Source organism: Magnolia sinica, chromosome 1 (assembly GCF_029962835.1).
Source record: "Magnolia sinica isolate HGM2019 chromosome 1, MsV1, whole genome shotgun sequence".
NCBI lineage: Eukaryota > Viridiplantae > Streptophyta > Magnoliopsida > Magnoliales > Magnoliaceae > Magnolia > Magnolia sinica.
Window position 1 is genome coordinate 22881744 of NC_080573.1, and position 26737 is coordinate 22908480.

Consider the following 26737-nt stretch of genomic DNA (forward strand, 5'->3'; position numbering starts at 1 on the left):
GTTAGGTCTTGGAAGGCCTGTAGCATACCCTGATTGAAAAGCTCTTGCTTTTGAAAATGTTTCAGAACCGAATCCTCTTGAGGTTTCTCTTGAGTTGGATTTTGATTTAGGTAACCTTGAGGTGTAGCGGTTTGTCCATTCCTCCAACTGAAGTTGGGATGATTTCTCCAGCCAGGATTGTATGTGTTAGAGGTGGGCCCACTGAAAGGTCTTTGGTAATTGCTTACAGCATTGGATTGCTCATTTAATACCTCTTGAAAGGCAGAGATAGTTGGACAGTTTTCAGTAGTATGAATGTTACAACCACAGATGCTACAAACAATTTCCTTAGCCTTATCCTTCTTAAATTCCATGGCCTCGAGTTTCCTAGTGAGATTAGCTACCTTAGCATTAATATTATCGTCTTCTTTCAGGAGATACATTCCACCCCTTTCCTTGGAATGAGTCGGCCTAGATGTAGTACTGGGTCTAGGGGAGATGTCCCATGTTTGTGTGTTCTCAGCAAGTTTATCAAAGTAATCCCACACTTCATTGACTCCTTTATTCATAAACTCCCCATTACACATCGTCTCGACTAATTGGCGCATGGGAGATGTCAGTCCATCATAGAAAAAGTTCGTGATGCGCCACGTTTCAAAACCATGTTGTGGGCATGAACTGACAAGATCCTTGAACCGCTCCCAACGTTGGAAGAATGTTTCATCTTCCCCTTGGGCGAAGTTCATGATCGACTTTCTTAGGGTGTTCGTCTTATGGTATGGGAAAAACTTCTTAATGAACTCCCTTATCATGTCATTCCATCTGCCAATTGATTGAGGACGTAGTGAATGTAACCACGTCTTGGCTTTCTCTTTCAAAGAAAAGGGAAAGAGTTTCAACCTGACCGTGTCATCAGACACGTTAAGAAAGTATAAGGTAGCTATGATCTCGTCAAATTCTTTTAAATGTAAGTAAGGATTCTCTGACTCAAGCCCATGAAATTTAGGGAGGAGTTGGATCACCCCTGACTTGATATCCATGTGTCCTTCATTCTCAGGAAAAATCATGCATGAGGGCGTACTCACCCCCGCCGGTTGTAAGTAATCTCGTAAGGTACGAGGCGGGGGTGCTTGATGCACCTCATTCTCATCCTGGAGATCTTCTACCCTAGGTTGGGGTAGAAGAGGTTGATTTTCAGCCATATCCTCCATTAACTCAGGGGATTTCGAGCGGTGTCTAGTCCTACGATGGACAGTTAACCCCTCAACTAATCCTCCTTCAGTCAAGAGACGTCGAGTGTTGTCACGGGCCCACTTGGGCATGAAACACTCGCAGCCCTCAATCAAATTCTAAACCTAATCCTAAGAAGGGAAATAAAAATCTAAACAGAGAAAGAGGGTTGGAAGGAAGTTACCAAATTGGAGTCCCTAAATTGAAACCTGCAAAATAGAACAAAACAAGTTAGTTTCTAAGAATAGCAAGCCTATAAAATTCCTAAGAAGAGAAATATAGAAATAAAAAGAAACAAGGAAGAATTCCTAAATTAGAAAGTAGAAATTTAGAAAGAGCGTACCGAATTTAGAAATTTCTAATAAGCCTACAAAACAGAAAAGTTAGTTTCTAAACAGAAAGTCTTAAAATAGAAGATTTCTAAAAATTAAAGGAAAACCTGGAATTAGAAAATTCTAAAATAAATCCTAAAAAATCAGAAAAGTCCTAATCTTAAACTAATCTTAAAACCAGTTATCTTCAGGAAACATAGTCGTCAATCCCCGGCAACGGCGCCAAAAACTTGTTCACACCCCAAGTGCAGGGTTGTGATGTAGTAATAAACTTGGTAAGACCGAGGTCGAATCCACAGGGACTGAAACCTGTACGTTATCTGAAAATAACCAGATCTAGAACTAGGCTAAGATGAAATTTAAACCAATTGTGATTTGAGGAATAATGGTGAAATATTAATTTAAACTTAAAGAATTCAGAGAAAGGGAACTAGGGATTCAGAGGATCCACTTATAGAGATCAGGGAGATCTTATGCCTGCTTCATGGATATTATACTGAACTTACTTGATATAGTTTTTAAGAGATGAAAGGTATAAGAATTAGGTATGATTCCATCACAAATCCATACCTAAGAGACAAGGTAAACAACAGAACTTAGACCAATCCATAACCAACTAAAAGATGTATGAGTGTTAGGAAGGATTCCATCATCCAACCATGTCTATGAGACGATGGCGAACAACAGGGTTTCCGAACATCAAAATAAAAGGAAAGGAATTATTCAAGCCATCACAGATCTACTGTAATTTAAATCACAACAAACCATTAATGACTAAAAGAATTTCTTAAATCAAAACAAAGTCAATCAGTTCAGTTCAAATCAAACCTGTAGAAGCTCCCATCACGCCACAAGCTTCACCTCTTAGCCCTAGCTAAGGGATTTAGCCTAACATAATCATAGAAAAAAGAAGAAAAATAAAGAAAAAATACATAAAAATTTCAAACACTTCTCTCTCCGCCTCTCTTTCTCTATCTGACGTCCCCTATTCAAGCATACCCTCTTCTCCACGTTTGGAACTCTTTTTATAGCTTTTGGAGTGGTGGAAATCGGATTTGGGAAGCTATCGCACGCGCAGCGAAAGCCTTTTCGCAGCCAAGTTCGGGGCTTCATAACTCTCGCGTTCCTTGCATTATTTCTGTAAAATCAGCGTCTCTTGGAAGTATTTTGGCTGGCCTACACGATGGACGGTTCAGATCTGCGATATGATCAAAGATGGTGGCCCACAACTGCCTGAAAAGTTCGATTTCGCGCACGTCCGGCGCTGACGTGATCGGTGGGCCCCACAGAGGTATTTTCTGGGAAATTCACCCCGTCCATTGGATTCAGGATGAAATTTTGGTCAAGAATGGGTAGTTTTGAACGTCCATTGACGCGGAATCAGAGAAGAAATCACCCAAACATCAATTTGAACGTTGCAGGGTAGTTCACTTATGGCCTCTGTATCGTGCACGTGTGCTTGCATGGGTCCAAAAGTTTAGCATGGGTTTGAAGAACTCATGGCCCTCTACAAGATGGACGGCTTGGATCATTCACTAGGACAATGTGTGGGGCCCACTGGCATCCGCAAAACGGCCAGCGTCCGTCCGTTACACGGCTTAAAACGGCAACTTCCGTGTTTGGGAAGAAGACGCGTCCGTGAACACGTTGTGAGCTTTTGTTAATTCGGTGCGGCTCGCGTCCGTGAACACGTTGTGCACATACGCTGTACATATGGGGCCCGTTATGATCTTCAATCAAAATCCAATCCATTTATTCAATTAGTCCCCCTATTTAAGGCGTTGAGACCAGATTTTAGGCAGCTCCAGATATCAGGCGGGCCGAGAATCAACGGTTTATGGGCTGACCTGTCAGTTGGGGCACTTCCATAGTGATCCGAGGGCTGAAATTTGATATGTACGGTTAATTTATGGCCCTCAGGCCATATATGAAGTTTTGAGCCAATCAGATGGCGAGAACTATGTGATCTTGCATTTTTTACCAATTTCGGGCCTCTTTAACGTGAATGGCTTAATTTTCTCTGATCCCTGGTGTGTAATTCCATCGATCGTGGTCCCCTGGAGTCCGTCCCTTGCCTGGGTGTCATCAGAGTGTCAAATCCATGGTTTAAGCACCCTTTTTTAGTTCATGCTTGTAAATACACTCTGCACTACAAACACGATTAAATCAGGCTATTAAACGGTATCATGCTTGTAAATCTATGCAATAAATGGGTCTGATATGCAATATTTGACCCTCAACAAAGGAAGGTAAGAATATTACTGATTATTTTTCACGTTTGCTTGTAATTGTCAATAATTTAAAAAGAAATGGTGAGAAGATTGAAGATGTACGAGTTATTAAAAAGATATTTCGATCCCTCACAACCAAGTTTGAGCATGTGGTTGTGGCGATCGAAGAATCAAGAGATATTGAGAAACTCTCCATTAAGGAGTTGATGGGATCGTTGCAAGTTCAGGAGCAACGAATGTAGAAGAATACCGGTTTCATGCCGTTGGAACAAGCTTTGGAGTCAAGATTGACTCTGAATGATAACAATGGCGGACGTGGAAGTTCACAACGGGGTGGACATTTTGCTAACAATCGCGCAAGAGGCAGAGGCCGCGGATACCAACAAAGCCATGGCCAAAACTAACAGAAAAATTTCACTTTCCGTGGAAGAGGAAATGGTAGAGGTAGATCTATGCATGGACGAGGAAGTATAAAGAACATCCAATGCTATAATTGCAACAAGCTTGGCCACTATGTATTTGATTGCTAGAGCAAGCTGGTGACTCAAGACGAGCTATCCAACTATGTCGAAGCATCAAGCCATGAACAAGAAAGCTCCACACTTCTCCTTGCATAAGAGAAAGGTAGTGATCAGCAGGATGTAAGGTATCTCGACACGGGTGTAAGTAATCACATGTGCAGCGACAAGAAACTCTTTTTGGAACTCACAAAAGGAGTTCATGGCGATGTAACATTTAGAGACTCATAAAAAACGCTAGTGAAAGGTAAAGGTAAAATCAAATCTTTCAGAAGAATGGTGTTCCAAACTATATCTCCAATGTATACCACGTGCCTAACATGAAATGTAACATACTGAGTCTCGGACAACTCCTCGAAAAAGGGTATGTCATACACATGAAGAACTCTTCTCGTTCAATAAGAGATATGCATGGACGTTTGATTGTAAAAGTCTAAATGGTGAAGAATTGTATGTTTCCTCTCCATATAAGCACAATGCTTGAGAAGTGTTTTTATGGAAAAGCAAAGAATGATTCCTAGATGTGACATCTTCGCTTTGGCCATCTAAATTTTAGTGGCCTGAAACTTCTGTCTTCATCAAGCATGGTGCATGGCTTGCCTGCTATTAAAGATCCAGAATATGTGTGTGAGGTGTGCACACTTGGAAAACAACAAAGGAACTCCTTTCCGAATCGAGTATCCCAAAGAGCAAAAGAACCATTGCAGTTGGTTTACACTGACATCTGTGGACCATTAGAGCCAATATCTCTTGGAGGTAATAAATACTTTATTACCTTCATTAACGATTTTAGTAGAAAATTGTGGGTGTATGTAATTAAAGAGAAGTCTGCTGCTTTTACTATTTTTAAAAATTTTAAGGCCCTTGTTGAAAAAGAAGATGGTCATAAAATCAAAAACCTCTGATCTGACAGAGGTGGGGAGTACACCTCAAATGTTTTTCGAGAATATTACAGGGAACATGGTATAAGCAACAACACACTGCAGCGTACACGCTACAACAAAATGGAATTGCGGAACAGAAGAACCGCACCATCCTCGATATAACGAGGACCATGCTGAAGGAGAAAAGTCTGCCAAAGAATTTCTAGGCAAAGGCAGTTACATGTACTACCTATCTGCTTAATAGGTATCCAACCAAGAATGTCAGATTTCAGACACCGCAAGAAGCATGGAGTGGATACAAGCCGAGCGTGGCACACCTAAAGATCTTTGGGTGTGTCGCCTACGCTCAAATTTCAGTAGCGAGAAGGAAAAAGCTTGATGATCATGGTGAGAAGTGCATTTTCATCAGCTACAGCGAAGAGTCATAGGCATACAAGCTCTACAACTCACTAACCAATAAGCTGGTGGTGAATAGAGATGTGGTATTTTATAAGGAAGAAATATGGAATTGGAACGAGGGAAACTCCGCTAAAGAAATGCAGGTCAAGGTCGAAGAATACGAAGAAGAGAGACACGAGAAGCAAGAGTAGACACCCACATCACCCCCTTCGGATCGCAGAAGTCCAGGAGTATGCTCCATCTCTCCTAGAAGTAATTCATCCAGCACATTTTCATCCGATTCTCCTTTACCCTTGGCTCCTATTAAAATGAAAAGCCTCAACGACCCCGGTGCAGAAATTGAGGAAGTGAATTTACTCTGCCTATATAAGGATCACGAGCCTCCACATTCGAGGAGACTGTGAATGAAGAATGTTGGAGAAATGCTATGGAAGAAGAGATTCATGACATCGAGAAGAATCGAACATGGGAGTTGACCTCACTCCCCAAAAGCCAAAAGAACATTGGTCTCAAATGGGTGTACAAAATCAAACGAAATGTCAATGGTAAGATCGAACGATATAAAGCAAGGCTCGTAGCAAAAGGTTACAAATAGAAATATGGGGTAGACAATAAAGAAGCTTTTACCCCAGTTGCTCGCCTTGACACTGTAAGAATGATTATCTCCCTTGCAGCTCATCACAGTTGGATGCTTTACCAACTGGATGTGAAATCTCCATTCCTAAATGGGGTACTCAAAAAAGAAGTATACGTTGACAAGCCTGAAGGCTTTGTCATGCAAGGGGAGGAACACAAGGTGTATCGGCTGAAGAAAGACCTGTATGGGTTGAAGCAAGCTCCTTGTGCTTGGAATGCACGGATCGACGGTTATCTTCAAGAGAATAGTTTCGTCAAATGTCCATATGAGCATGCCGTCTACATAAAGAAGAATGCCTGCGGTGATATGTTTATCGCTTGTTTATATGTTGATGATCTACTGTTCACTGGGAACAGTCAGGCGATGTTTGAAGAATTCAAACAAGCTATGTTTAAAGATTTCGAGATGACTGATGGTGGATTGATGTCCTTTTTCTTGGGCATTGAAGTGAAGTAACAAGTCGACGACATTTACATATCCTAAAAGAAGTATACAAAGGAACTTCTTGAGAAGTTTCAGATGGTCGACTGTAAAGCTGTAAATATACCTGTTAAAATAAGCCTGAAGCTCACAAAAGATGGAGAAGGAAGAAACGTTGACTCAACCCTATTCAAAAGCCTAATCGGAAGCTTAAGGTACCTCATAATCACTAGGCCAGATATAGTCTATAGTGTTGGGCTTCTAAGCTGGTATATGGAAGCTCCAAAAGAGTCACACTGGCTACCTGCAAAATAAGTACTGAGGTATATCAAAGGGACTATTGAATTCAGTCTTTTTTATCCATATGATGATGAAACAATGTTGTATGGATACTCAGACAGTGATTGGGGAGTTGACCAAGATGAGGGAAAGAGCACCATGGCTATGTATTCTATCTCGGAACGACTGCTTTCACATGGAATTTGAAGAAGCAAAGTGTGGTCGCCCTATCCACATGTGAAGCAGAGTACATGGCAGCATCATCCACCGTCTATGAGGGAATTTAGTTGAGAAACCTGCTAAAGGAGCTGAAGCATCCGCAGGAAGAATCCATAGTCATATATGTGAATAATAAGTCGGCAATCGAGCTAACCAAAAATCCAGTGCAGCATGGAAGAAGCAAACACATTGATACCCGATACTATTTTCTGAGAGATCATGTGAAGCAGAAAATGATGAAATTAGAATATTGTCATACTACGGAATAGGTGGCGGATATTTTTACAAAGGCATTGCCGACAGATGCATTCAAATGACTAAGAATGATGCTCGGAATGACGCCGGTTTTGGTTTGAAGGGGAGTATTGGACACGATGGTGGATTTGTGCAAATCCAAAATCGTGATCTTATGAGTCAGTTGTGCATAATGTGTGAGAACCGTGTATGCTAGCTGTGCTGTTGGATTTTTTTTCTAAGTTTAGAGTATTAGCTGGGTGAAGATAATGGTAGATATTTTTTAGAATTTTTTCTTTCTTTAGCTACCCCTAGGATGAATCTAGACAGTGATAAATTAGTCATTTCACAGAATAAGAAAGCCTATAAAAGGCAGCAGTGTTATATGTTTTTATTCATTCCAATATATAGCAGCAATTCTCTCTTCCTCTTTTAAAAGTTTCAGTTTTTTTTTATGGTGGCTGCAGCCATACGTCAGCAAGAAGCTGGGTTTTAGACCCAACACATGCCACTTGTGTAGGATGTCAGTACCATGGAAATGTCAAGCCCAACCATGAAATCACCATGCACAAAAAGTCAGGCTATTCCACTCATCAGATGGGCCACACTGTTGGAATCAATATGGGTGTGACCCACCTAGTGAGTTGATCACCTGATTTTTGAGAAGGGTGATCTACATAGTGGGCTTACCATTTTCATCACACAAATGTCCTACACAAGTGATGTGTTAGCAGGAAATATGGGACAGCACCACTAGTGGTGCCACTGCCTGTGGGTGATCAGTCCTCTACTTCTAATATGAAGCAACTTTTGTGGCTAAGGGACCCTTGCTTCTTAGCAATGGGGGAGGTATGTAGGCCTCACAGGACTGCGATTTGAGAGTCACTGAAATGACTTTCCCTAAAGATTACTTTACTTTTCCTATCCCCTTTCTTTTCTTTTTTTATTCCTTTTTTTTTTTTTTTTTTTTTTGTTTTTGTTTTTTGAGAAAAATACTGCAACAAGAGCTTCAGCATTTTATTTGGTTGAAGCAAGTTGAAATTCTGGAACATAATTCCTGTAGAAAGTTTTGCTAGCCTCGTTCAGCTTTACAGGTTTGTAATATGCATTCCAACCTTGCAACTGACCAGTGCATAATGTCAAAAAATAATAATAATAATAACTAAATAAAAATTACCCAAAATAGTGAATTTGGCTTTAAAATAAATTTAAAAAAAAAAAAAGAAAAAAAGAAAAACCTTACTAAAGGAGTCCAAACATGATTAGGAGCAATTTCTTTTTAAAAAAACAATAATAATAAAATCCTAAAACTCTAAAAATAAGAATATATGACAAATAAAAAACTAAAAATAGTAAAATTTTCTAAAATCTTGTTTTTGAACTGGCAGTGCTCGTTTTCTTGTGAAATGGACTCGTTTTTGAACTGGCAGTGCGTGTTTTCTTACGAAACGGATTGACGCGACCCGCTATGCAGGTTGGTTCTCTCCGGATGGCCTGGTACAGTAAGATTGATAGACTGTGTGCCCCGTAAGGATACTTGACTTAAAAGTTATAACTGATTTACGATTCACCTTCTTCTGATCCAACCATGTTAGGAATGTACATGTGTCATGTCCTACATCACATTTTCAATGGCATTATTAATAGTACATGCGTGCTCTTCTGAATTTTTATCTTGATGTCGTTCATGAAGCCTTCAGATATCAAATGGTCACCAAGACAATAAATACCAGGAGCATATGTGTACTATACGTGTGCTTATTACAATGCCTCTCGAATTTACCAAGTAACATAGATAGTGCCTACGCAGCTTATTCCAAACGGATTGTAAATTCATTATCATTTGCCTCGATTACTGCAGTTCCCATATTAGTCTTTTGAAGGGTAAAACCCATTAATGGTGAATCCTCCATCAATAGCTATGACTTGTCCAGTAATGTATGATGCAACGGGCAAGCAAAGGAATGCCACCAATGGTGAAACCTCCCTTAGCTCTACAATGCGACCAAGGGGAGATCGGGAGATCAGTTCTTCTGTTATTTCCTTGTTTGCAAGAATCTGTAGAACAAAAAATAAAAAATAAAAAATAAAAATAAAGGAAAAATATAATAGGAGTCAAATAGTACTGCTAGATGTACTAAAACTTTTGCTAGTTTGTGAATTAACGAATTCCCATTGGGTTAGAACGGCCATTGCGCTCTTTTTCTCGTCCCATTCGTGGATTTGGGTTGGTTTGATGAAAAGCACATTAGACTCCTACATTAATTAAATGGCACGCCTTTAAAAACCCATGGGGCACGATGAGTATCGTGAGGAAAGCCCATCTGAGCACTTTCCTAATGTGACCTAAGGTCAAGCCCATAACTCAGTGGCAAACATGGCATATTTCAACAATGATGCCTCAGGGTCAAGCCCGACTTAACTATTAAAAAAGAAAGAAAAAATAGAAATAAAGGACAAGTTTGGTAGATGCTTAGAAATGAGTTCATCTCCTTTCAATTAACAATAATTTGGTACTAGAAATCTTGATCTCTAATGCATAGTAACTTCATCTTATGTATGTCTCTAACAAATAATCATTATTAGTTTCAACAGCCGGTCAAGGGGTCGAGTATCCATAAGTGGTGAAATTCCACTAGCGTGAGTGTGTGGGGTGTGTGTGCGTGTGGTAAAAAAAAAAAAAAAAAAAACAATAATGATAATCACTATAAGCTAAAATAAGATAAACTCATTTTTACACATCTGCCAAATAGGCCCAAAGGTTTTCAAATAAAATTCAGCACCTTGGAATCTTGAATTCTTGTTGTTATCACTTTCCATGGAATATTCTTTCATCCCCAAGTGATTAAAATATCGATGGGGAGTAGAAATTTACCGGATCCACCATGGCAGTTTTTGTAAGGAATGGTGCAACACAATTTGTCCGAATGTTGTCTTTCGCCCACTCACATGCCAAATTCTTCGTGAGTTGATTCAATGCTCCTAATAAAAATAACAGAATAATTAGCAACTCTGAGCATCATGGATCATTTTTTCCCCTGAAAGGTGGGATTATACGACCTGCAACTATGTTAATTCCAAAAGGATAGGCTTCGAAAAGATTCGGCAGGTGACACAAAAAAACTAGATACAAAAGCCATATATACATCATTGCATCCCAAGTAATTACCTGATCTTCGCAGGTCTCTTAAGAGAGGTAATTCGGGCTATGCCAATCATATAATCTCCATGTGAAGCCTTCATCAAAATATATATATATATATATATTACACACGCACACACACCTCCACACACTCACGCCATACTGGGCTCTCACCACCTATGGATACATATATAGTATTGCATCCCGAGTTACCTGATTTTCACATAATGTCTCTTAAGAGAGGTGATCCCTCTTAATTATTATTTTACCTAGAACTGCATTGTCGAGGGCCACCAGGCCTCGAATATCATGCGGAAGCTCTTCCTTACAAAGGTGTAATTCAGGCACCCAGTGCTACTAGCGATCTTCACTAGGCCATTGGCCTTTTCTTTTTCTTTTTTCGGGAACTCCAAAGTATAGCTTTTTTCTTTTTTAAATTAAGTAAACACTTTTTCGTACATATCCAAAGATTTGTACAAAAAAAGCACTCGGGCAGACCTATCAATACAAACAGATAGGGCCGCCTATCGTGGGAAAAAAAAGAGAGAGAGAGATGGAAAAAAAAAAAAAAAAGCAGGTACAGAAAATTAATCCTCCCTCAAATTATCCAATTACACCCTATCCAGAAATAAGAGGCCTCTGATGATACGGGGAGAGCTTCTTGAGATTCGAAAAATCTACTACACTAACTATCACTACCCCTCCGAGCTAAGTTGTTAGCTACAACATTCGCCTCCATGGGAGTATAGGCGATAGAAACCTCCATAACTCCCTTGAGCACCTTGACCCTGGCCCACCAATAGCACATGCACCACGTGGGCACCAAATTTGAGGAGTGGATCCTTAAGACAAATTTCGAGTCACTCGCGACCTCCACTCTGGAGAGTCTCAGCTCGGCGCAACAGGCGAGGCCCTCCCAGATCACCCTGATCTCTGCTCAAGAATTGGAACTGAAGCCATAGTCCGAAAAGAAAGCGAAGAGGAAGTTGCCCTCGCTACTTCAACCTACGCCCCCACCTCCTAAAGGGCCCGGCTTCCCAAGCATAGAGCCATTGACGTTGATTTTAACCCAACCCCTCTTAGGTCTTATACATTTGACAACTTGGATCCTCTTTAGATATGACGTTGACCCATCAATACCCAAATCAGCGAGGACTATAGCCGAAGCATGATTTATCATCTTTAGAGGAGGAAGAGCTTGACCGATTCTTATGATCCAATGGTGGACCTTAATAATCACCTAGTCTACGCAAAAGAAGGAATTTTCGAAGCAGGGGGCATTTCTAAACATCGAGATTTCCTAGAAGATGAGAGCTAGGGTGAGGCCCTTGAATATTTACAGACAATCAGATGGGACAGCTACTGCCCACCACCTGGATATCTTGCTCACATCTGTTTCATGGGTCGAAGAAGAAAGGTTGAACTGCAGCTAAAAATGGTCCCACACCTTCCTAGCTATGTCGCCCAATGAGAAACATAGTCGATTGTCTCCGTGTGGGGTGAAAGCGAAGGAGGGTAGCAGTCACATTTGGAGGTCATGTGGATGCCTTTTGTTTGTGTTCTAGTATCCACCGGAATAGCTTTGGGGATTATCTTCCATGTGAGGAGTGAGATTTTCGGAGAAAGCTTAGGGTGCCAAACTCATTTATTTGCCAAGCTGATTTGATATGAAATTCACCCAATTGCGAGAGAACCTAGACTTGTTTGTCTTCTTCGGAAGAGGTACATGTCCCCTCATCCGAGATGTCATCCAGCACCACTTGGAGGAGGAAGAAATGAGCCTGCGCCAGATCATGTCAGGCGTTGGGACCAATGAACTCGTGAACGCGGTGGGCCCGTGTTGGGGTTAACTAAAGATTCCAGTATGAGAGGGGCCCTAATCCAATCCAGTCATCATCCCAGAAGTTGCAATCTCCACGGCCTATAATCCAACGAGTTCGGGCAGCAACAGATGGGAAAATTTTGCAAGTACGTTTCCTCAGGGGCACATAGGTAGCAAGACTGGATCCTCCCATTGATTGAAGGTCAATGGGGCATTTCCCTTTAACAAAAGCTGTCCAACAACTGTCACTTCCCCTACACTTAATTGTCCAAGCCATCTTCATCCTTAAGGCTTGCATAATACTAGATAAGGTTTTGACATGAGCCCACCTTCAAATTTTGGGTGGGCGATGCACTTCCAATTCACCCAATGGTAGCGTTTACGGTCTCCCTCCCAACCCCAAAAGAAGTCTGCATGGGCTCTTTCCAGATCCCCGAGCAAAGAGGAAAGGATCTCAAGCGCTACCATAGAGTGGACCGGGATACTGCTTAATACGTGGTTAATGATGTTGGAGATTTGTGCTGCGGAATAACACAGATCTAGATCTAGGATAGTAATTCAATAGTAACAAGCAATCACAAGAGAACACAAGGTTTTAACGTGGAAAATCCTTTCGGGAAAAAACCACGGCACAGAAATCCATTATGAAAAGAAACTTACAAGAGAGAGGACTTACCCGATTCAAACAACCTCGAATCTTACCCTTGCTACACCCTTTGATTTCCCTAGAACCCCTTTAGAAAGCTTTAGAATTATTTTCCCTTAACTAGAAAAATCATAGGGACACCTATTTATAGTTTAGGCAACTTCCCCTTTCGCACCCTTGCGAAAGGCGACACAGAATCCGCAGTCCGCATCAAATTCGAAAACGAATTTGCGTAACCACGATTGGTCGAAGGATGACCATAACTGATTAAGGGACCCCCTCAACCGGTCGAGCATCCTAGACATCAAAAGACCCAAGTCGCTGGACTTTGAGTTGAGCAAGCTACGACTGGTCGTGTAACTCTCATGACCGGTCGTGCACGGTAATTTTTAGATTTAAGACATCTGACAACAATCTCTACCATGTCTTCAATCTTCAACTGTGTAGCTCCTAGACATCTTCTCTTATCTCTTCATTGCATCATAACTTCAATCAACGCTTCTCGTGCATACTCCGTCCTTCTTTTATGCTATGTCCAAGCCTAGAGAAGTTGCACAAAACTTGAACTTCTCTGTAAGAACGACCTTGGTGAGCATGTCTGTTGAATTCACGCTAATGTGAATCTTTTCTAGTGTAACGCCTCCTTCCTCAAGCATCTGTCAGATAAAGTGGTGACGAACATCAATGTGTTTAGTCCATGAGTGATAAACAGAATTTTTAGCCAAATTAATAGCGCTTTCACTATCACAGTTAACCGGCATGGCTTCCTACTGAAGTCTCAACTGATTTATCATGCCCCTGAGCTAAACACCTTCTTTAAACACTTCCGTCATTGCCATATATTCTGCTTCGGTCGTGGAAAGAGCCACCATGGACTGAAACTTCGACATCCAACTAATTGCTCCACCCGCTAGTACAAATGAGTATCCTGAAGTAGACTTCCTGAAATCTATACTGCCTGCGTGGTCAAAATCCACATACCCTACCAACTTTGTCCCTCTTTTCTCAAAAGTTAAGACGTAGTCTTTCGTACCTCGAATATATTCAAGTAGTCATTTCACCGCTTCCCAATGTTGTTTGCCGGGGTTTGACACGAATCTGCTCACAACACCGACTGCCTGTGAAATAATCGGTCTAATCCAGACCATGGCATACACTGCCAACCACATTCGAATAAGGCTCATGAGATATCCTGCTTTTTCTCATCTGTTTTGGAACATGTCCTGAGGAAAACTTGAGAAGAGACACGTAGGAAACGCTCTCCGGCTTTTCCTGGCCCATCACATCCTTGATCAATACCTACACATAAGGTATTCCTCCTGTAATTATCAAAGCCTACTCCTCTTTTAGTCTCAACGCCGAGAACCATCTTTGCAGCCCCCCGATCCTTTATCCTGAATGTCCCACTTAACCAAGTCTTCAGTACATTAATTTCAGACATGTCATAATTGGCGATCTACATGTCATCAATCCCTGACTCACCATAAAGGAATCAAACAACTGCCTAGGCGACAAGTCGAACCACGACCTCCTACAAAGTATTTTCTCAGTCCCTTTAACTTCGAACCGCTCTGGTTTCTTCATGTAGATCTTCTCTTCACTTTCCCTTGTAGAAGTGCAAACTCCACATCCATCCTTCCAGCTCGAGATCACATTGGTCAACCAACGCCAATCATGGATCTAATAGACACCTGTTATACCGTCAACGTGAATATCTCTGAGAAACCGATCCATTTTCTCTGAGCATAACCCTTCGCTACCAACCTTACCCTGTATCTATGTTGTATCCTCCTGAAGATCTACCTGCATCCAACCGCTCTCTGGCTCATTGGAAGCTTCACCTACTCCCATATGTCGGTCTGGTACAACGAATCCATCACATCGCTCATAATCACCTTACACTTCTCAGCACTAGGCTCACTTAGAGCCATCTGAATAGAAGGTGAATCTCCTGCGATATTGGAATCGTCCATGTACCTCGTCGATATCCTGCGATCATGTCGTGTGATTCTTCTCACAGATGGTTGCTCCACTTGCTCTGTATCCCTGTCCGCGCGTCTCAGCTTTCCTGCCCTGCCCGCTCATGTGATCATGCCCAGCATACCACACACATGCAAAGGTGGAATCCGCTACATCCACTGCAGCTCCACCTTTTGAAGTGCTCCTGATCAACCTATACAAGTTACCGAGTTGTTGCGCTTTCATGATTACCTGTGCCCCCTTAGATACCTTAAGAGCATCATCAATACCTGTGTACTTGTATCCTTTTACCTCTAGCACACCAAGAGAAATCGAATTCTGCTTCAAATAAGGAACGTGCCTGACATCAGTCAAGGTACGCTCCACCCCATCAAACATCCTGATGCGCACCGAACCAACAGCCACAACATTACAGGCAATATCATTGCCCGTAAATACCTGTCCACCATCGCACTCCCTATAGCTGGTGAACCAACTCCGATGAGGAATCATGTGAAAAGATACCTTTGTGTCTAGCATCCACTCGTCCTTACAATCATCGTATGGCCGTCTGAGCAAAGACACAGACAAAACATCACCATCACATCTACTCAATCCATCTGACGTGGCAACATTGGCCTCTCTGTATGAAGCCTCAGAATCTTCTCTCTTAGATTTAAGATTTTCGCAATCCTTCTTCACATGTCCTTCCTTCCCATAATTCCAGCACTTTACATTTCCTTTGCCCTTGCCCTTAGATTTGGATCTAGAACCTGAAGAACCTGTACCTTGTTCAAAATTTCTACCCCTTGTAAACACTGCATCAAAAGATATCCCCATATCGACGTTGAGCTTTCTCATGGCCTTCCCTTGAAGGGCCGAGATAACGATGTCGATACTCAAGGTTTTATTCACTGAGCACATTGTGTCCTTGAATGACTCATAAGACGTCGGAAGAGAATTCAATAACATACATGCTTGTTCTTCATCTTTCATCACTTCCTCCATATCCAGTAATTTACAAACCAATTTATTAAAGTTGCTGATATGAGTCTCCAGATCTCCACCCTCTGCCATCTTGAAGTTATACCACTGCCACTTCAAATGTAGGCGATTTTCAGAGGATTTTTTCGCATAGACATCCTCTAACTTCGCCCATAACTTAGCCGCAGTTTTCTCCCTCATGACGTTGTCGAGAACCTCATCCGTGAGACATAAACGGATAGAAGCTAAAGCATTACTATCAAGGTTTTCCCATTCATCATCTTTCATGGTAAATTTTCGCTCCTCAAGAACTTTAATCTCGCGTTGCTTGGTTAACAAACTAATCATCTTAATCTTCCATAACTCAAAATTATTTTTTCCCAAGTACTTCTCAATATTAAACTTGTCATTTCCCATTATTACTAATCCTGCAGATTCAGATATGTGCCCCAACGATTTCTCTGATACCACTTGTTGGGGATTTGTGCTGCAGAATCACACAGATCTAAATCTAGGATAGTAATTCAATAGTAACAAGCAATCACAAGAGAACACAAGGTTTTAACGTGGAAAACCCTTTCGGAAAAAAACTACGGCATAGAAATCCACTATAAAAAGAAACTTATAAAAGAGAGGACTTACCCGATTCGAACAACCTCGAATCTCACCCTTGCTACACCCTTTGATTTTTCTAGAACCCTTTTAGAAAGCTTTAGAATTATTTCCCCTTAACTAGAAAAACCCTAGGGACACCTATTTATAGTTTAGACAACTTCCCCTTTCGCACTCTTTCGAAATGCGACACAGAATCCACAGTCCGCATCGAATTCGGAAAAGAATTTGCGTAACCACGACTGGTCGAAGGATGGCCACGACTGGCCGAGGGACCCCCTCAACCGGTCGTGACATCCCCTTGACCGGTTGAGCATCCTAGACATCAAAAGACCCAAGTCGCTGGACTTTGAGTCGAGCAGGCTACGACTGGTCGTGTAACTCCCACGACCGGTCGTAGCAGTCTCACGACCGGTCGTGCACTGTAATTTTCATATTTAAGACATCTGACAACAAATGAGCGTCACTCGACCAGCTTGGGATAGGATTTTTTCTTTCCTACCAAAGATTCTGAGCTCAAACTTTTCTAGCATCGCCAGGAAATAGGCCCTCTTCGGTCTTCCCATGAAGATCGGGACCCCAAGATAAGCGAATGGGTCACCCCCCGATTAAATCCTAAGGTCCTTTGAGTCGTCCTAACTCAAGAATCAGATTGACAAGTAGATAGGATGAAGAAGCTCTTGAAAGAATTGACATTTTGACATGATGCTCTTTGATATGGGCAAGGAAGGTGGTGATTTGATTCAGCGATTGGCGACTTCCATTGGCAAGGAGTATCGTGTTGTTTGTGAAGAGGAGATGGGAGATTTGAGGGCAGTTTCTACAGGTCACAAAGGCCTAGCAGAATCCATTGTTAATCAACTGATGGAAACCTCTACGAAGAACCTCAGTCGCAAGGATGAAGAGCCCCAACGAGATGGGATCTCCCTGGCATAGGCCACTAGACGATCAAAAAAAGCCACACAGCTCGCCATTGACCAAAACCGAGAACTAGGAGTTGCACCAACATTTTTTGACCATTTCTATCAAGCTTGCCCCAAATCCGAATCGACGGAGGACTGCGTTGAGGAAGCCCCAATCAAGCCCGTCATAAGCCTTCTCCATGTCTAGCTTTATGAGGATATTCCCACCTCGAACCCCCTTCACATCACCATATGTATGTGTCATGTACGTGTGAGATCGAAGCCATCCAACACGTAGGTGCGACCATGTAAGTCTGGCTACTCAACTGATTAGGTGGTCCATGAATTGTGACGCACGTGGACAACCCAGAGAGAGAACTACTGACTAGCCTTGTACTTAGGTAAGGGCATCTACACAACTAGACCTTCAAGACGGATGCACAACAATTGAGACTAGGGGTGTACATCGAGTCGAACCGAGTTGAGCTGGCCTCACCTTGACTCGGCTCAGCCACTGGCTAACCTCAACTCGAACTCGGCTCAGCTCGGTCCTCGAGCCTGACTAGCCAGCTTGGCTCAGTTCAGTCAGCAGCTCGGGTCGAGTTCGAGCCTAGTTCGCCATTGAGGCATTTCCACAAACACCTGGACTGCACCTTCAAAAACCCTCTGTATGTGAAACAAAAGCAGTGGTTTTACAAGTATTTTATCAAACACCTTCTAAGCAACATAAAAACTAAGAAAAACCAAGAAAAAAAAAGGGTATTTGTTTCTTATACATACCTTCCTTGCCACTGGTCACACTTTGTTGAGTCATTTTATCAAACACTTGGTGAGCAACATCAATGGCAAAGTAACCGAGTCACCGAACTAGTTCGATCCGAGTTCGATTCAAGCTGGATTCGATCCGAGTCAAGTCGAGCTGGGGCTTGCTTGAACTCGGCTCAAACTCATTTTCAAGCTCAAAAAATCAGCTCGACTCGGCTTGAACTCAGTTTCGAACTGAGTCAAATTGAGCTTTTTCGAGGCGAGTCGAGCGAGCTAACCGAGCTAGCTCAGTTCGTGTACAACCCTAGTTGAGACGCGTCTGTTTGTACGACCATATGTAGGGTGCAGCCATTTTGGGTGAGATTAGAAAACTTGGAAGAAGGTCAAGCATATATTTCCGGTGAGAATTACCTTTAGTAGCTGAATAAATGATCCCCACAGATGTAGCTACCAAACCCGCAACGGAGGATATGAATACAATGCTTCCCTGTCCTGATGCTTTTAACAAAGGGTGAGCTAGTTGGCTTAAATGGTATGCAGATTCGAAGTTTGTAGCCATTAGATTTGAATATTCTTCAGCAGTAACCTCTAACGTCCGTTCACCGGGGAGTATCCCAGCATTGCTTACCTATTGCAAGGAAACCATAACAAAACAATTGTTACTAAATCTCTAATAACCTAGACATTGCTGCCTTTTTGTTTAAATTTCCATGAAAGAATCACTGTATAAGAAGATATCTAGTGAAAAAACAAAAACAAAAAGATCATTCACTTATAAGGTGGACCACCCCATGTTGTACACCAATGGTCCATATTCAACAATAAGGGTAGCCCTTCTGATGAGTGGAATAGCCTAGATTTGATGATATTTCAAATTGTAAAAGTCACCTCGTTTGAGAGTAGAGATATCCCAAAAAATATTGAGAAAATTAAATGGAGAAAATCCATCAAACCATCTAATTGTTTGCTGATAATATTGGTTGCTGCCAAAGGGATCGGAGAACAAGATGAGGTATAATCAAAACAATAAAACCACGACATAACCATTGTTCAATAAGCCAAAAACTCGACTTGACGTGATGCCTCACCCGGTCAGCTCCAAGACTAGAGAATTGATATTTAATAAATAATTTAGAAATGCTTATAGAAATTTATAATTCATGGGTTCCCTTCAATGTCAGGCTTATATAGTGCCAAAAACCAGCTTGATTGGAAACTAAGGTGGGCCATCACCACAGGAAACAGTTGGGACGGAGACACCACTTTTAAAATTTTCCAGACAGTTTGTGGGGCTCCCCACGTTGTGTATACAACACCCAACGGACGATCTGGTGCAGCCCACCAGAATGGAATGAAAAACAAAAAGTCAGGTCACCCCATGACTTACGTTGGGGTTAATACTACCTAATTATTTAGCACACACAGATATACACGCAGTTGTAACATGCCTCGCCTCGGGCCTTTCAACAGGTAGCGCGCGGACACTGTAACATGCCGTAGGCAAAAGAACAATATTGGCCCACTGATCTGTCAGATCACGTTTGTATGGGAAAATGGGTGGCTAGAGAAGAAATCAGTCGTCCAAATTTAATTAATGTACATGTACGGCTCATTTGATGAGATTATTAAAACCTGAGGTCAAGACATCTGCAGTTATGCAATTTTCAATGTGTTGGTATCATCTACAACTATTTTTATTCAGCTGGTTAGAACACCCTATCTATGTAGGGCCAACATGTTTTATATATAAATCCACTATGATAATATGGTGATAACCATTATTTAACCATACAAAAAAGGTCAGCGAAAAAAGAAGAGAAAAAATAACCATAGTGGGCCACACTAATTGGAACAATGTAAAGATGCTCCTAAAACTTCTGAGTTCATGTGTTGCAGCCCGTCTGATATTTGAATTGTGCTCATTTTTGTATTTTCACTTCATCCTGGTGAGTTACACTTGATTAATGGGTTCGATGAGAGATACACACTACAGTTTAGTCATACAAATCATTGATTGGCATCCCATCCAATTGTTCCCTGTGGTATGGCTGACCTGATTGGTTGATCTTACTGAATTTTTGCTCTAGATCATATAATCTAAGATCGAACCTGATGGATAGAGTGGATTTTACAAATACAACATGGTGGACCCCAAGCTTAAGTGTTCTGTAGAGGATACCGGTCCACTTTGAAGGACTCAGAACACGTAAATTTGATTACAACCCAATTATAACCATGTGTGCAAGGTAAACCATCTATCTGGTGGCCACATATGCCAACATGGACGACAGTTCCAGCATCCAAGCCGTCCATCAGGTGGGTCTGAACATGTAAATGTTCTGCACCAAAAAGTCCGCTCACTATGCAGGAAACTATATTAGAAACAGATGAACGGGTTAGAAATTTTGGCCAAGTTCTCCGACCCACCTTATTAGTAGACGAACCTGCTTCTTGGGCCACGAAATAAACCCGGTGAAACCCTTGTATGATGGAGGGATTGAATTGCAAATCCATGTTCCCTGCTGCCACGTGTGGTGGCATTTATACTCATATGTCTTACCAAAGCTGGATTTTGTAAATCAAAGCCATAAGTTCCTGGATTGACATTTGCAGAGCAGTACTGAAGTTGAATGCCCTTGGCTTAGTATAGAAGTGGGCTACATTGGTCTCTGTGAAACTGGCGAATTGACTAGTGATAGCCCAGTTCAATTCAATGCAAGTATCTGGACCGCATGAGTCGACCAACCTGACTTTTGTGGCCCACAAAGACAATCTTGCCAAATAACTTGGTTCAACTAATGCATACTGATGTAGCTGAAATGGCTGAAAGAAGAAACAAAAACATGTAAAAGGGAACTTACAAAGATGTTGAGCTTCCCTTGGAAGAGCGAGGAGACTTCCTCCATAAGCTTCTCACGTGCCACACGTACCGAAACATCGCAAACTGAACCTGTCACGTTGAAACCTGATTCTTTCCATTCATGCAAGCACTGATCAAGCCCAGCTTTGTCACGACCACAGGTATGTACGGACGCTCCAAATTGGGCCAGTTCCTCTACTATAGCATGGCTGGAGGACATTAAGTGTAGGTTGGTGACAGTTTTAGCTGAATAAATGGTCTACTTGAAATAAATTCTAGCTGTCATGTTTTGGAAAAGAATAGTGTTTAATCAATATTAGACCCAGCTGACTGGTTCAAAATCCAGGGCTCCCCCATCCATTGCCTTGCCTTCTCAATTCTGGAAAGCAAGCAATTAGTTTCATGCGAACAATAAAAATGAGCTCTCTAAGGTCCACCATGAAGTCCATGTGACATCCACTTTGTCCATCAGTTGTGCCAGCTCAATATAAGATGTAAGTCCCAAAAATAAGGCATAATTAAAACTCAAGTTGGTCACACCACACAAAATAGTGAGATAGGAATTGCACCTTTTTTTGGCCCTACTGAATTTTGGATCAAGATGATATATGTTCCCTTCATCCTGGTGAGATTCACTAGGAGACACGGTCCCAAATGTTTCCTTACTAGATATGTTTAATTTATAGGTTCAATTCTAACATGATTTGGTGACCTAAAGACTTAATTGATGTCATATAGATAGGAAGGTAGCCAAAGAACATTTTTGTTACATGGCTCCGTAAAACACCTTGCATCTATTTTTTCAAGTAAGAATATTATCCACTTTTATACTTATAAACCATGACTTTTCTTTTACTCCTTTTGATCTAAGACTAAAGAAAACACACTTAAAAAATAAATAAATAAATAAATAAATAAAAAAAAAAAATTAAAATTGTTTTGAAAGGAAAATGAAATTTTCAAATATTTTATTTACTTTTAAATCAAAATTTTCAACAAAACTTTGCATCCAGTCACGGCAGCATGTTTTAAGATGAATGAACCCATCCTCAAGGTAATTAGCGGAGATCATTCTAACATTCCTCAATAAGATGTCTAATATTTATCAATATCCATTGTACATTTCATGGGATCTTCAAAGTCAATCCGATCATGGATCCAAATCCTACTACCACTTCATGCAATGCTTCTCGAGAATAGCTTTGATTTGATAATCTTATTTATCCGACCAATGTTGAACAAATGGATAGTCAAGATCACCAATAAATAAAGTGTCTGATCATGGATGGGTGAAATAAAAAATGGCTAATGCTTCTAATTCGGCAAGTGTCCATGAGTCAACAGTTAGATTTGTTTACCCAATATGATTTTTGGGTTACTAGGTATGTACATTGGATCCTGCAATTTGGACGGTGAAGTTTGAATTATCGTGCTCCAGGTATGCAAGAAAGTGTTAGTCCAACATGAGCCTATATGAAAATAATAATAATAATAATTATTATTATTATTATTATTATCATAAATGGTGCATGCACTTGCTCTTGTTGGTTCACGTCGACAGACCAATTCATCCATGTTGGAGGTGGATTGGCTGGTGTAGCACACACTACTAACCTGACAAGTGTGAGTACGTGTCATGCGACGAGGCTGCTCTTTTTTTTTATATATATATTTTTCTTTATTATTATTATTATTATAATAACACACGCCCACACACCACCACCACACACTCATGCCGTAGTGGGTTTTCACCACCTATGGGATCTCAAACCCTTGACCTGGTGTTGAAACTCCTAAGAGTCTACCACAGGATCAAGAGCAAGGACCCAAGCCCCAAGGCTCCTTGAGCTCCCAGTTGTGTGAACGGTTCAAAGAAGATTAAAGTTACATGACCCTAAAATGATCTATTTATTATATCCATATGGTTAATCTATTTGGAGAGATAATTTTAGAGCATGAGCCAAAAATTATTCATATTCGAAGCTTAAGTTGACCACACCACAAATAGCAGTGGGACAATGATTCTCACCCTTAAAACAATTGTAAGGCCCACCATAACCTTTAGGTCACAAAAACCTATGTTAAAAGGAAAAACAAATACCACATTGATCTAAAACTTTTCTAACTCCCGAAAGAGTTTCAATGGTAATGTACTATCTCCCATTGCTTTTTTCAGTGTGGTCCACTTGAACTTTCGATCTATGAATGGACTGACGGTTTGGATATAACACATACCTCATGATGAGACCCACACGACTTGGTGATGACGTCAACACACCAGCTAGGCCGGTGGTGCGTAGTATACCATCCAATCCGCTTCCATCCCTGTTGTCCTTCCAGCTGGGAACGGATTGGCTACTCCTCCTGCCACCAGCCGTTGGTCGGTGCTCTGTGGGCCCCACCACAATGCATGTGTTTCATCCATGTTCCATCTATTTTTCTAGTTATGAGACCCAAAAAAAAAAAAAAGTGGACCACATTACAGGAAATGGTGTTGAATGAGCGTAGGCTATTGAAAACTTTTTGGGCCATAAAAGTTTTGGATAAAGATGATCTTTGTTTTTTCCTTCATCTGAGCCTGTATGACCTAATCAACAGATTGGATGTCAAATAAACAGTACAGTGGGCCTTAGGAGGATTTTAATGGCAGATATCCAACTACAATTGTTTCCTGTGGTGTGGTCCACCTGAGATTTATATCCCTCTGATTTTTGGAGCCAAGCCATAAAATGATCTGTAAAAATGGATGAACGGAATGGATGAAAAACAGACATCATAGTGGGACCCACAGATCACCGACCATCAGCCACCGGTCCGGTGGCAGGGGGAGTAGCCGATCCGTTTCCTTTTCCGGCTTGGGTTGACCGGACGCGGAGTAGCTACTGACAGGTTGATATGATAGCTACTGACAGGTTGATATGATAGCCCTCCTTGAGGCCTCGACGGTAAAATTGTCACGAAAATGGATGTGCATATACCCTTCTATTAATGGGACGGTGCATGGGATTACATGGGTTTAGGTGGGATAAAATGAGGAAAATAATTACTTAATGTCAGGGATTGTAGCTTAATCTCCACTTAGCATCAGGAATGAAAATGGATTGGTAAATCACCCTACCACTACTGGTTGGTGTTCTGTGGGCCCCTTCCATGATGTATGTGTATCATCCATGCTGTCCATCCATTCTTTCAAATCATTTTATGGTAAGAGTCCAAAAATGAATTTAATCCAAATCTCAAGTGGACCATACAGTGTTGATTGAATGGCCACTATTAAAAACTTTTTTGAGGCCACAAAAGTTTTCAATCAAGCTGATATATATTCTTTCCCTTCATCCAAGTCTTTATGACATAACCAACCGGTTAGATGTCAAATAACCATTACAGTTGGCCTAGGAGGTTTTGAATGGTGGAATTCAATCGCTACTGTTTTCTCATGGTGTGGCCCACTTGAGATCTATGTCTACCTTATTTATTGGATCAAGCCCTAAAGTTATATTTCAAAATAGATGGACAGCGTGGATAAAACACATACATCATGGTGGGGTCCACATAACAATGACCAAAGTAGGAATGGGAAGATCCCCCGCTAGGCATGAATTGCAAGAAGAGGCTTTACATCCCAGTCCCAAAAACAAACTCGGGATGATCCGATATTAAAACCACTCCCACCGAATCCCCTTTAAACCCATGCCACAACCACCCCGTAAAAGGCGTTTGGAGAAAATTTTGGTAAAGAAATGCCTACCGTTTAGAAACCTTATTAGGCTCTATTCTTAATGTTTATATGCCATCCAAACCCCAAACCGTTTATAAGGTCATCCAGCCACCTTTATTCAAACCAATTAAAAATCTACAGTAAGGTCAACTTGATGTACGGTCCCATTAATAAGTTACCATGCCTCCGGTACTTTACAGAGATTTCCCACTACATGGAAAATTAAAAAAATAAAATAAAAAATAAAAATCCTCTTATCTCATGAGAGCGGGATCATCCACGAAGACAAGATAGAAAGAGAAGAGAGAGAGGTTATACCCTATTCCTTTGGTTCCGCCAGTGACCAGAGCTGTCATTCCTTTAAGAGACCATTCCTTCTTCTTCGATTCTTCTCCCATTTTCCTCTTTCAACTAAAAAAAATAAAATAGAAACGCGCACAAAGTCTTACCTTCTCATCCTTATTTCTGGTAGATGTGTACACACAACATGCAAATCATGAGTGCGGATTAGGTGAGATCCCGGATCCACCGAAGTGAGTGGGCCCTTGACTGTGAAGCTCACAGTGATGTATTAGACTTAAATCCACACCGTCTAACCATTTTGAAAGCTCATTTTATAGCATGATCTAAAAAATGAAGCTTTAAAAAGTCTTACGTGGACCACACGATAGGAAACAGTTGTGATTGAATCCCTACCATTAAAAACTTTATGGATTCCACCGGAATGTTTATTTGCCATCCAACCTGTTGGAAAGGTCACGAACACATGGACGAAAAGACCATACGAGTATCATCTTGACCCAAATCGATTTTGGCTGTTTCCTGTACTATGGTCCATCTGGAATTTGGAACCGCTTCCATGCCTTAAAATGAGCTTTCAATACGGATGGACGACGTGGATGTAGTCATCTAAGTCAGGGGTCCCCCCCACCTTGGTGGATCACGTGTCTCACCTACTCCGCTCCCGCAAAACATTGTCAGTACTCGTTTGGGACCGCCTTATCATGTTAAAGGATTCGGCGACTCAGACTGACTTGTCCGCTCGAGTCTTACTCCCCCGAGTCGGGAGTCAATCGGCATGGCTTGTCCGCGTCGTCAATACATGCCACGTAAATTACATGCATGGCCCTTGTACACGTGTACAAGTTGTTGGGGGGAGCGGACAAGGTGCAGCCCTTAGGGTGGGCCCACCTTGATGTATGTATTTTACATCCATGCCGTACATCCGTTTTAACATATCATTTTATGGCATGAGCCCAAAAATAATGCCTATTTTCCTCTCTCGACGAAAAATGGAGAAATAGGAATGCGTACAAAGTCTTATGTTCTTGTCCTTGTTTCCAACGAGTGCGGATCCTCTGTTTCCAGCGCACCCTGGCTTCCCGTATGCTGGAATTTAATTGGTACACGTCATTTGTGCTGACATCAGCACAGCACTTTAATAAAATAATAATCAATTTACAAAATACTGCTCAATTAAGAAGAAAGGTTACGTTCCCCACAGCTAGGGCTGAAAGTTGGGCGGGTTCAACCCGTCCGACCCGACATTGGGTTGGGCTTAGGCAAGATATTTCGGGTCCGATCTTAAGCTTGGGTTATACAAACATCAACCCGATAAAACTTGGGTTGGGCTCGGGTTGCCCGACCCAACCCGAACCCGATCAATATATAAATTACTTATAAATCATAATTGAGTGTGGATCGTTTGTGTCTAAGGCACACTAGTAATGTCGAGTCTCATTTGTCCACGTCATTTCCAAGGACTCAAGCTAAAAAGATATGCTAGATTTCTCTCTCCCAAATAAAATTCGTGCTATGCTACATGACTTTTAAAGGAGTAGTTGTCTTATACCTTAGCTTATTTTTTTAAAGAAAAAAAATGAAATTTTTTATAATGAATAATCACATATATAATTAATAAAATTATAGATACAAAAAATAAGTCCTATATTAAAATATAATAAA

At 41.3% G+C, this 26737-nt stretch overlaps 1 protein-coding gene and 1 non-coding gene across 3 annotated transcripts; one reads left to right on the top strand and one right to left on the bottom strand.

Moving 5' to 3' along the window:
- Nucleotides 1-636: 636 nt before the first annotated feature.
- Nucleotides 637-743, top strand: LOC131223347 (small nucleolar RNA R71). Its single transcript, XR_009160394.1, has one exon. It is a non-coding gene; the product is annotated as a small nucleolar RNA R71 (small nucleolar RNA).
- Nucleotides 744-9020: 8277 nt separating this feature from the next.
- Nucleotides 9021-25232, bottom strand: LOC131242952 (tropinone reductase homolog At5g06060-like). 2 transcript variants are annotated; one of them, XM_058241957.1, is made up of 6 exons: nt 25091-25232; nt 21056-21263; nt 18606-18822; nt 10238-10344; nt 9219-9420; nt 9021-9164 (listed from the first exon to the last, which is right to left on the bottom strand). In XM_058241957.1, the coding sequence occupies exons 1-5, from the start codon at nt 25168-25170 to the stop codon at nt 9232-9234; spliced, it is 801 nt and encodes a 266-aa protein (XP_058097940.1). In that variant the 5' UTR covers nt 25171-25232; the 3' UTR covers nt 9021-9164; nt 9219-9231. The 2 variants fall into 2 exon arrangements, with proteins under 2 accessions (XP_058097940.1, XP_058097935.1); XM_058241952.1 differs by having other exon boundaries at nt 9021-9420.
- Between the last annotated feature and the right edge of the window lie 1505 nt (nt 25233-26737).